The sequence below is a fragment of the Uranotaenia lowii genome, chromosome 3 (assembly GCF_029784155.1).
Source record: "Uranotaenia lowii strain MFRU-FL chromosome 3, ASM2978415v1, whole genome shotgun sequence".
NCBI lineage: Eukaryota > Metazoa > Arthropoda > Insecta > Diptera > Culicidae > Uranotaenia > Uranotaenia lowii.
In genome coordinates, this window is record NC_073693.1 from 137,968,476 (window position 1) to 137,980,852 (window position 12,377).

At 40.2% G+C, this 12,377-nt stretch overlaps 1 protein-coding gene across 1 annotated transcript; it reads right to left on the reverse strand.

Moving 5' to 3' along the window:
* Positions 1-585: 585 nt before the first annotated feature.
* LOC129752655 (uncharacterized) lies at positions 586-11,028 on the reverse strand. The gene is made up of 4 exons (XM_055748425.1): positions 10,947-11,028; positions 6,495-10,886; positions 5,754-5,892; positions 586-5,088 (listed from the first exon to the last, which is right to left on the reverse strand). The coding sequence occupies exons 1-4, from the start codon at positions 10,990-10,992 to the stop codon at positions 1,218-1,220; spliced, it is 8,448 nt and encodes a 2,815-aa protein (XP_055604400.1). The 5' UTR covers positions 10,993-11,028; the 3' UTR covers positions 586-1,217.
* Positions 11,029-12,377: the final 1,349 nt, after the last annotated feature.

Below are 12,377 nucleotides of genomic sequence, written 5' to 3' on the forward strand. Positions count from 1 at the left end.
GACCACATGGATTTTAACCGCATTGTCTTGGGTATTGCCAGATTTTAGTTGAGAAGTTTCAAATCAAATGTCTGTTTTTTCTGGTTCTTATAAAATGTCTGGATTTGCCTGGGTAGTAAATTAAAACATCCCATTTTCTTTTGTTAAATCTAACAAATGCTTTCGAAGCCTTATTTTCTGAATTATATTAACTAAAATGTTTTCTTTTTTTTTGCATTCATATCATATTTTATTGATGCTTATGACGGACTTTAAAGCCTTCAGGTTTTCAAGCTGCCAAACTATATTTTATATATTACATTAATTATCAACGATTTCTTTCTGTAGATAACTGAATTTTCACAGATAAATGTTGTGATTGTTATGGTTCTACTCTAGAAAACAGTAACAAACTTTTAATATAAGATTAATCTAGACATGAATAAAATAATTTAAAAAAAACTCTTATTCTCAAAATATACAGGAGCTAGCATTTTTGCTTGGGTTGTACAGAATTACAAGTCAATTTTGATATGAAGATATAACTATTAATAAATGGTAAATATTAATGATAAAAATATTCTGAATTATGAACATGAAGTTCAATCTAATTGATATACATTCACAAGGAATTGTTGAAAATGAATTTTAAATAATAATTTTAAATAGTAATAAATCTCAGTACTTCAAAGAACTCTTCTTTGTCTATTCATATCACGTTATTAAGGATTTTTGTTCTGTTAATTTTGCTTTAAAATCCGTGAAAAATATAGCTTCTTTCTTTGACCAAGTTTTCTGTACTGATTTTACAAACAACTAGAAGCTCCTAATTTGCGACATTTTTTTTAAAACGAACTCACACACATAGGATCTCAGTAAAATCTCATATTTCTACGAAGTTATGATGACTAGCATCTTACAAATGCTAAAACCACCAGACCACAGAGAAGCCACGACCGGAATTCGATCTCATGAACCTTGGCGTAGATTACCTTAACTCTAACCACTACTCCAAAGCCGCTGGTTTTGGTTCCTGTTTTACATTTTATGTGTTTTTTATTCACATTATCATTATCACATTTTTTACATCAGAATTCAATATTACCAAAATAAGACGTAAGTAGATGTCGTCATCCGCTGATCACTCAAATGCATTTAAAATTTCCACATCTTGACAAAACAAAAAATCATCAAACTGACTCAGAACTTAGGACATTGGACTTTTGGTAGATTCACGACTATTTTCCGTAACGTTCCACATCATAATCAACTGCCTCCAGAAGTTGATAGACAGCTATGCCCTCATTGTTTCTAATCCCAATGCTAGCATTTTTGCTCAACAAATACTTGACAGTGGCTAACTCGCCAGCCTTGACTGCCAAATGTAGCGGTGTGTTTCCCTGGTCATCTTGCACATCCAGCTCACAGCCTAGCTCCTCAACCAGAATCTTCATCATCGCCAGATGGCCCCGTTCGGCAACTACGTGCAGCACGGACTCGTGGTTGAAGTTTCGATTGCGGAAAGTTTGCACAACTCCACTGTCAGCTCCAGCGTTTAGAAGAGTTCTATATGCCTCCAGGTGTCCTTGGGCTATGGCCCGGATAAGTGGTGTAGCTCCACTTGATTCTTGGTGATGCAGATTAGAGCCAGCTTCTAAGAGAAATTGGATGACTTCAACGGAGTTATTTTGAGCGGCATAATGCAGTGGTGTTCGTCCGATGAGATCTTCACAGTTTGGATCTAGCGAGGGGAGTATTCGGGCAAGAAGCTCTGCGGATTTCGATTCAACTGCTAACATGTGCAGAACGCCATATTTGGTGGGGTGATCGTATCGAAAAGTTTTGAGGATTCCGAGATTCGACCCATGAGTGAGAAGTAGTTGAACCATTTCTAGGTAGTCGGTTTCGAGGGCTAGTACAAGTGGAGGTTTGCCTTGATCGTTTATAAGATCAATGTTAGCACCATTGGTTAAAAGAAGTTTTGCTGTTTTGAGCCCTTTCGAAGATGCAGCGAGAGAAAGAGGTGTTTGTTGGTGAAAGTTTCGACAATCGACAGGGATCTTGGCAACTTTAATTAAAAGACTAGCCGCTTTGGAGGAGTTTTTAAGAGCAGCTATGTGTAGCAATGTAGTGTGAGGCGGAAAACCGTGACCGACTTCTTCAAAAGGGTTGTCTCCAGCTGAGAAAAGAATCTCGGTAAGATTTGCGTCGTCTTCTGAAATTGCTCGTATCATTGCCTTACCGCCGTAATAACTGTTGAGTATTTCAAGTAATTCACCATTTCCAAATACAAATTCTTTATGACACGACCACAACCACTCTACGAAAGCTTTCATGAAGACATCAGAGCATTGACCTCCCAATTGTTTGACAAATTTCGTTAGATGTTCAGATCTTACAGATGAGTTGAGAAACTGCAACACTTCAGTGATGTGGCTTCCATCAACCGTTTCCATAAAACACTGAAAAACAGATATCCCGGAGTTGTCAAGCACGAACAAATCGTCAATTCCTTTCAAAAACTGTTTAAACACTGACAAATTGTTTGAGCTTGCTGCATAATGTAGAACAGTTCTGCCTTCGGTGTCAAAAGCAATCCTGTCTAACTTGCGATGAAATAGCATCATATCTATGAGCTCAAAATATTCTTGATTGAAAATTAAGTGAATCAATGATTTCTGAGTTTGGGAACATCTGACAGTGGAAACACTTTCAAATTTACTAAGCATTTTTTCAGCAACTGACAGATTTTTCATTTGAACAGCTAGTACAAGAGGAGATTTGCTGAGATTGTCTACTTGAGCTCCTTTAAAAAGTAGGTGATCGATCAATTGGTTATTACCCGCATGAACTGCTAAGAATAAGGCTGTCCGGTTCATACTATCCAGTACGTCTATAGGAATTCCAATTTCCTCCAATAACAAATCGACCATTGAGAGACTCTGAAATACCGCAAGGTGCAACAAAGAGTAACCTTCGGCTCCCGGCAAGCGATACGCCAAAACTGGTTCAATTTGAGCCCCTTGTGCTATCAAAAATCGCACCATTGTTTCTTGATTGCTGCTGAAAGCTCGAGTAAGTGCGGTTGAATTCAATCGATCGACGAAATTGATGTTTGCACCGTTTTTAACCAGAAGCTTAGCACATTCCATCGTATTGTCATACATTGCGACAACCTGAAGTGCAGTCGTGTGGTCCCGATCACCAATGTCGACCTCAAATACATCAAGGTTTAAAATTAAATCTAGAGTTGAAGTAAACCCTTTTCGAGCGATTTCATGCAACACAGTTCCCTCATCATCCGTTGGAAGACGATAGCTCGAAATTTTATCCAGAGAAGCTCCTTGGTCGATTAGAAGTTCAGTTAACAATCGATGTCCATTGAGAAGACAGATAATCAACGGAGAAACACCTCCATGGTCTGGTTTATCGATCGTGGCACCATGGCTCAGCAAAAGCTGAACCATTTCCAAGTTGTTCGATTCGCAAACGTGATGTAGAAGGGTACGACCATTTTCGTCGGGTTCATCAACTGAAGCGTTGGAGATGAGTTGTTGAACTTCTGATATTGATCCACTTTCTATCGCCTTCCTCATCGCTGCACTCGGTGGTTCTTCCCTCTTCACTTGATCCGCGTACAGTTTCGACTCGAGAACACCATTTAACGAGGCCCCGTATTCGCGGAGTCTGCGAGCGATTGCTAGTTGGCCTTCTGCCACCGCATGCGACAAAGCCGTTTGACCTTGGTCATCTTGCAAATCAAAAGGGAATTCCTGTTCGATCAAGTACTCGATTATTTTAAGTTGACCATACTCGGCTGCATAATGTGCCACCGTTCTTCCACGACAGTCTCGAATACATTCCGGTAGAATTTTATGTTTGATCAAGATCTTGACTGTTTGCAAGCTTCCTATATCAGCGGCTTGGTGAAGTAGGGTCGCCCCAAATTGAAAGCGAAAGTCCTTGAATTCCTGAATCAAACAGCGTCTAGCGAGAAGGAACTCCGCCACACGCCAGTTACCGAATATCATTGCACTAAGTAAAGCTGTCTGGTTTCGGATGTTCATCCGGTCAATGTTGCATCCCAAATTTAAAAGTACTTCGACTAATTCGACGGAACCTCGAAAAACTGCTGATTGTAGCAGTGAATTCCCATCCTTGAATGTTGTTTCTATATCATAGTCTAGGAATTTAATCAAAATTTCTGTCATGATGCTATTATTAAAGCTTATACTCATTTCGACTAAATCGGGAAAACAACCTTCCAGGTTTTGCTTAAAAGTAGGATTGATATCAAAGAAATACTGAATAGTATTGATTTGATTTTCCTGGATCGCTAGTACAATTGGTTGCTTTTTAAACTTTGAATGGTAAAGTACGGCGCCAAACTGTAGAAGAAGCTTAGTAATAGACTCAAAATTGCGCTTAATCGCAAAGTAAATGGGAGGTTTACCGGCGTAATCAATCCAGTTGACATCAAGTTTGAAGGTATGAAGGAGGTATTCCACCAATTCAGTTGATCCCGACTGAGCTGCGTAGTGTAAAACCGATCTACCAAGAGAATCTTCAAACGATTCTATTATTTTTACCCCATGAGGAAGTGTAGTCAGAAGTTGGACCAATGCAACTGTTGGCTGTTTGAGAGCAGCCATGATTGCTGTATCGCCCGCATTATTCCTGTGATTCCAGTTCGTATCTCTAAGCAGGTGCAGCTCTTCAATCCGATTGTTTTTTACCGCTAAATGTAATGGGCTGTTCCTGTTGTCATCCAAAACAGTACAATCAAAGGTGTTTTCTTCAACCAGCAATCTACAACAATCAGTGAATCCCAAGGAAACTACTGCGTGAAGCACTGTTTCACCTTCGGGAAACCTAAATCTTCTTACATGTTCCATGTTAGCTCCGCACTGCACCAGTAGCCTTGCAATTTCCAGATTTCCTCTGAGCAGTGCACCGATCAAAGGGGTCAAGTTCCATGTATCGATCGGATCCGGTAGGGCACCATTTTGCAGCAGAAATTGTAAAATTTTGATGTGCCCCTTAAATGCGGCCAGGGTTACGGGAAATGTTAGCCATCTTTCTTTTTGAGAATTGACAACGGCCCTTATTCTGCGCCGCGCGTGACGTGAAGATAGTCGTGTCACCCAAGTCACTCTATTCCAGTAGTCGGTTTAGGTGAGGAACGTCACTTCGGATGAACTTTGTGAGTTCTTACTCTATTCTCGTAGTCACCGTGGGTGAGAATCGTCGCATTCGGGTGACGATTTTAGGTGACAATTGTCGGTACCTTTTCAGGTGGTGACGAGATAAAAATAAAATGAAGAATTTCGAAAATTACTGTAAAGCGGAGTTGTTAGTTGTTAAAATTCAATCAAAATGTTTTACTTAGTATGTTTTATGCTTAAAATTATCAATAAATTTGTGACCACGACGAGAATTTCTTTTTACGAGAAGGGTTGGAGTTTAAGGGGCTGTTTTATTTAAGGGATTTCTGCTGCCAAATCTTCCCTGGCATCATGCAATCTAACTGTTGCCACTGAGGCCAGGAAGAGATGTGCACAGTGCGAGTTTTCTCGTCTACCCAAGCCCGGATTTATTACAAAAAAAGAAGGTACATTCAGATTTAAATTTCGAAAAATCTTAATGGAAAAATTTATTTCATAAGTTCTTAAGATTTTTTATAATTTATAAACTATTATATATATAGATTAATAATTCAAAATGTATTTGGTGTAAAATGGTTCTATACACCTAAAATATTCGCTCTTACAAACGCAAAACGAACTGCTCCTTCAGCATTTTCTACAGCGTCCAGCGCTTTTGTATCCTCGGGACCACTCCATAGCAGATCGCACATAGGCCCGTCGTGGGGCACTTTCTGTGTCTTCTTAATGTTCTGCTCGTGGCTCAGGCCTAGAATTGGAGAAAAAGAAAGTAATTAAGTATAAAATGTTTTATTGAAAACGGCTTTAAGAATTTAGAAGAAACTCCAAAAAGCTTATTGGACACTAACACCGATAGCAGATCGTGAATCAGCTCACTTGAATCAGGTCTCCCTCGAGGATCCGGACCGGCTTAAGCGACAGCAACGGATCCAGCAGGAATGTGTTCAGATCGGCGAGGGCCATCACGATACGATTGACTCCGGAGATGACTTCCTTCACCTCATTGCACTGTTTCGCCCCGTTCCAGCGGAATGGAAACGATAATCCACACCACCGACTCCAGGACCGCGTCGATTTCTGCCATCAGCACTTGTCCTCGCTGATTTCCGCCCCAAGCTGGCCGCAACACTTCGCGAAAACTTTTGATTTTTCCGAAGAAAAAAAACAAAAACATAAGTTTGGCAGTTCGGGGTTCATCCAGTCACTCGCTGGGAATGAACAGCTGTCACTTACTGTCACCTCACTGTCACCGACTGTCGGAATAAGGTGACAAGAATCGAGTGACGGTGAGGTGACTCGCCGATCATCACGTCACGCGCGGCGCAGAATAAGGGCCAACGTTATCAATACCAAACAAGTTAAAGCCAGCCGTCAGTACATCACATTGACCCATCGTTTCAGTATTGGGGTTAGCCTTTAGCTTTACGATAGCTTTGACGAAATCTGGTTTTCCTACATCAACCGCAAAACCCAGGGGTGTTATTCCGCTTGAATCCGCACAGTCGAAATTGCATCCTCGATATTTTAACAAATTAAACGCTTCATTTTTGTTTGTCTTCATGGCGCAATTGATTAAAGTCGAGAGATCCCGTGCGTTAAGTTCAATTTTATCAACGAAAAATTCCAAAAAATTCAAATCCCCTTGAAGGGTAGTTTCTACAAGAACTTCTACCGTTACTTGCCGAATACAGTCAGAGTTTTTTTGACACATTTTCAAAAACAGCTCCCTGATAGCATGTTTCGAAAACTGGTTACAAAATCTTCGAGAGTTTTGAACAATCCAAGGAAACCCCGCCTTAAACACCATCCAAGCAAGCTTGGTTTTCGTCTGCAGAAACAGCGTTTCAAACAAGCACTCTCTGTATGATTGATTGATGTTACCTTCTGAAATAAAAATCTTCAGAATACGAGTTCGATTCATGTGGATTGCGATTTCAAGGGCTGAATCGTCCGATGGGATGCAGCAACCGGCACCGTACTGGAGCAGAGCTTTGACAACCGCTCGGGAGCCATTAAAGCAGGCATGGTATAGAGCCGTTTGTCCGTTTTGATCCACTTCGTTAACCGTTGAAGGATTATTCTCGAGTATGGTCAACGTTGATTCAAGGTGACCTCTTCTCGTAGCTGCTATGAGCGCATCTCGAACGGTTTTTCTAGATTTAATCATAGGAAGAAGTCGCTCCAACAATTTGTGATGATTAGAACTTGCCGCGGACTGTACGAGGATCGTTAGCATCTCTTGGTTTTTAGAAAATTCTTGTTCACTTGCTAAGAGCTCTTCTACGATGTCGTCTTTTCTCATATCCACTGCATAGATTAATGGTGATTTTACTGAGGTGTGAGCTAGGCTTCCGAAAGCACAAAGAATCTTCACGATTTCAAGCGACCCCATAACTACCGCTGAGTAAAGAGCTGTTTCTCCAGCGGAATTAGTCCGGCACACCATCTCCGAATCAACTTCACAAATTCGTTTCACCACGGCAGGCAAGTTGCATAGCACGGCTCTGGTGAGGACTGTTTCGCTGAATTGCGAACTATCTCCACGGCAAAATTTGTACCAATGGGAACTGTTGATTATTCCCAATGCGGATTTTTCGTTCTTAAACATGCAGGCTAGCTGTAGGGAATCGGCTTCGTAAGCTCCTCCTCGCAGTCGATCGATGGCTTCCTCCAGCTCAAAGTGGTGATGCTTCAAAGCCAAATAAAAGTCTAAGCAGGACCGTAGGTTTGCATTGTCGAAAATTTCTCGAACGCTGAACTTCCAGTCGTCATACAAGTTGTGGTTTTGGTTTGGTGTTGAAACTAGAAAGTTTCTTAGGATTTTTCCAATGTGCGATGGTCTTCCCATTAGTAAATGTATGAAGTTTTCGGACTGTTTGTCAATCATTTTTTCTAGAACACTACGGTTGTGACAATCCCTAGCTTTGTACTCAAAAGTGACCAAATTTAAACATTCTTTATCATTGAAATGGTCTGTTTTTAATTTGAACTCCTGCGCAAACCAAACATTAAACGTTGAAATCGAAACTTCGGCTTTAGGATCAATTTTTCTACCAGCATTGAGGAGTCTATCGCCAAACTTTACTAGCGCGGCAGCGTTTAACAGCAAAGTGTCAAATGAATTTCTGTTTTTACATATAGTTTCATAAATGAAACCATCATGAGCCAGGTAGTTTCTTAAATTCCTACCGGAGATAACGGGTCGATAGTAAGACAACATAGACGCGTTGTCTTGGAGCACCCCTTGGTTGGAAAGGATTTCCAACACATCAAGTAGAACAAGCTCAAACGCTAGGATTTTTCTATCGAGTAATTTATGATCGGCCAATGCAGCTACGTATGGTATAAACCCATCGGACCTGACACGAGGAAGTGAGCTCATCTGTCGAAGGTCTTCGAGGAGTAGATTGAAAACTTTTTTGCGTTTCTGCAGATCCATCGTTCTGCAACGGACGGCCTTTTCCTTGGGGTAGGCTATCTTATGAAGTTTGCAGAATGCTGCCAGCGTTCTATATTTTTCGTCTATTTCGAACAAATTGGTGTAATATTTTGCCAGCCGCTTGTCCAGCTGTTGAAGTAAATCTTCGGAGTCGAATTGTAAATCGAGACCATTGAGAAACTCTTGGGTGAATTCCGTTGTTGATGAATTACTAGCTACGGTTAATCTATGGAGTTGATCAATTTCTCTGGTTTCAGCATGATCTTGAAGTTTTTTCAAAATTTCCATTCTTGTTGCACTGGAGTCGTCCGGCTTTTCGATTTCAAGCTGTAAGAGCTGTTGCAACTCTGGGTTACAGATGTACATTACCGCAACTTTTAATCCAAATTCGTATTGATAGGGATTTCTATTTGATGACAGTACAAATTTTGCGTAGTTTCTTAAGTAGTCCAATCGATTGTTGGTCATAAAAATCCCAATGCCTGATCTTACTAACTCAGTGAATCGCTCGTTTGAAAAACTTTTAAAATAGTCTAGGCTTTTCAAAATTTTCTTCCTAATACTATTAAGAAGCTTGAAATGGTTTCGGTGTTTTAGTTTATCGAAACAAGTCTCTAACTTACCCAGTGTAATTAATACAGGAAGTGGATTCTCAAAATTTGAAACACCACTGATATGAAACGTTCTGGAAACTCTACAATATTCTGCTAGTGAATTTATTTGAGAAACTTTTTTAAACAGAAATGCCTGTCCTAGAAAAGAATTTAAATACTTGCGAAGGCAGGCTTGGCGAAGATTGTCCAACATTGGGAGCACCTTCGACAGATCCTCTTGAATAAAATTGAAATGTTGAGCCAACTTCAATTCACCTTTCCTAGCCCGATCGTAGAGAGAATGTTTAACGGTGCCATACTCGTGCGAATAGAACTGTCGAAGTTTAAGTACCCGATTGAAAACTTGCCCTGGCGATATAAACTCCAACCAAGAGCGTAAATTACTGGAAATATTTGGTGACAGTTTAGTCGACTTCAACGATTCTCCGAGAACTTGAATAGCTCGCTGGACTGCCAGAATCGTTACGTACTGAGAATGTTTCGTGCCCCAATTGGGAACAACGACTATCTTTAGATATTCGGTGCACTTTTGGAGAGAATACAGTTGTTTTAGTTTGAAATACGTTTTCAACAATGTTTTGCATCGACTTCTAATTTTTCGAATGGTAAACATTCGATTGATCGCGTCTACCTCCTGGTGTAAGAAGCTGACTTCACTTGTTGTTAACGTACTTTCTTCATTTATATTCATAATCTTTGGATTGTTCAAAAGTCGATTTTTTAGCATTAGTTGCTCTTTAAACCTATACGTGTTTCCTATCACTGACTTCCAACTTAGAACTATCCTCTTAAACTTTGATAAATAATTTCGTTGTAGAACTTTAATCATCCCCATCAATAGCTCCAGATTGATTCTTGTATCTTTTGTTTGTGCATATTTCCTAAACATTTTCAAAAAATCAACGATCAAACACTTGTTAATCACAAACTGAAAAACTTCCATCTCCGGCCTCCGGTCGATTATCGCGATAAAAATGGCAACACAAAACTCCAGCTGCATCGCGGGAAAGCTTTCGAAGCGATTCTTCACGCGAAACAAATTGCGCAAAATCACTCGCAGCAGCTCCATAAATTCATCGTTCACATCGTGACACAATCCGGTGTCGTACTTCTGCTCCACCAGATCGATTGCCTCCACGATCGCACACATTCTAGCAGTTACTTCCGCATCGGAAAGATGCTGATGCCGCGATGCGTCTTCATAATCGAACTCGATTAGCGTCATATGCGCAAACAGCTCCACACGCCGATCGATTTCCACATTCATCACTTCCAGCTTACTCCACGCCTTGGCCAAGCATTCGATCAGCTCGGACCGGGGCATCGCCAACAAATCGAACAGCACCTGCACAGCTTCCACCGAACTTCGCTTCAGCAGTTCGTAGATCGCCTTCACCGGATCAACTTCGCCGAATTCAGCCTCAATCATCTTTCGACCCAGTGCCTTCAATCGGGGAATCCCCAGAGCCAATTCTGCCGGCGTTTGGTTTTTCCCATCGATCAGTGCATAGTTGGGTTTATGGCTCATCAGTAACTCAACTATCGCCTCAAACCCCAACTCGATTGCCAAATGAAGCGGACTGCTCCAATTTGACTGAGGATATTGACAACTCACGTTAGCGCCTTTCTCGATGACCGCGGCGACTATCTCAGGACTTCCCAACTCAATGGCGTTCTTGAGAGATTGATCTGTAATGGTAACCGGTAAATTTCTCAAATCATCTTAAACCAAAAACAATTCATTTTTACCCAAACTATTAACGCTCAAATCGAAATCGAACTTGTCCGCTTCCATTTTTCTGTGTCTCGAATCTGACACAGTTCTCAAAAACTAAACACACTAAACGATTCGCGCGACGACCATCCTCAACGTGCTTATCTTATCGGAATAAGCACAATTTACGAGACGGGTGTTTTCTCAATGAAACTACACCCGCTGCACCGTCCGTCCATGGCTCATTTCTTATTTGCTTGCTGGGTAATCGTCTCGAAGCTGACTGCACGTGTATCCTTAGCACACTTCCCGAGAATCAAAAGCCGATGATTTATTGGTCCCTTTGCGCGCGTATGAGATTTAAAATTAAAAAAAATTCTGACACTTTTCCAACAAAACGCAAAAATTTTATTCGATTTTTCCCAAATACTATTCAGTATTTTACTAGCTGCTTGCTAGCAATGGATGAATGGAAGTTATCTGCAGAAAGTGTATCATTGAAACGATACACTTTCTACAATTGATATCTTTTTATGAAGATGCTAGCATGTACAGAGACTGGTATTAATAAAAATCCACCCTTTTTAAATCAAAAAAATGCAGATAGTTTATTCCCCGCGATGCATCCATAGCCCTAGGAACGGGAGGTGTTATGGGGGTTAAACCTTCCTCCATGAGGGTTCAACAATGTCAAGCAAAATGTTCTTCTCTAAACTGAAAATTTAAAATTCTTCTTTTAATTTTGATTAACGATTTAAAGAAAATCAAGAGTAACAACCTCGAAACAGTACTAAGTCCAAAACCTCGAAATTTTACCCCAGGTCCACAATTCTACTACAGTTATACAAAAGTTTTTTCACTTGTTGACAGATATTTAAAGACTGTGTAGGGATGAGATGAAGGATATGCAGTAAATAAATCAAATTTAATTAAAAATAAAATAAAATAATAGTGGTATTTGGCCACACTGAAGATAAATAAAATAAAATAAATATCTGTCCCAACTTTTGTTTATTTGGCAACACTCGGCAAAACAAACAAAACAAAGTCAGTCATTGATCTATTCTTGTGAGTGAAAGACGTGTCTGATTGGATCTCTGAATAGAGATTCATAATAATCGTAAAATCACGACAATGCACAGTGGGGATTTTGGATCAAAAAAAGGTACATATTTCTGTGACGATCGCCTAAACTGTTCTGAATTTTGGAAAACTATCATATCTTATGCAAAAAAACACGAGGAATCGAATGGCCTACACCGCTTTCTGATGAAATGACTCTTAAAGTCTCATTTTGCCCGATTTCCTCTATTTTTTTGGGTACAAAGTTATAATTCCGATTGTAGCCATCTACCTTGCAACCAAAAAGTCATACAAACCATACTTATTTATGTAAAAATGTCAGCTGAATCGATTGGTGTACTTCAATTTTTGTTTCTACTACGACAAGTGGCTCTTTTCCCCTA

Bases quoted from the DNA above. Each gene is read 5' to 3' on its own strand.
- LOC129752655 (XM_055748425.1), bottom strand. From the start codon at position 10,992: ATGGAAGCGGACAAGTTCGATTTCGATTTGAGCGTTAATAGTTTGG. The intron at 10,887-10,946 runs GTAAAAATGAAT...TTACCATTACAG, and splicing joins TTTGAGCGTTAATAGTTTGG to ATCAATCTCTCAAGAACGCC. The intron at 5,893-6,494 runs GTATTGATAACG...CTCCAATTCTAG, and splicing joins GGCTGGCTTTAACTTGTTTG to GCCTGAGCCACGAGCAGAAC.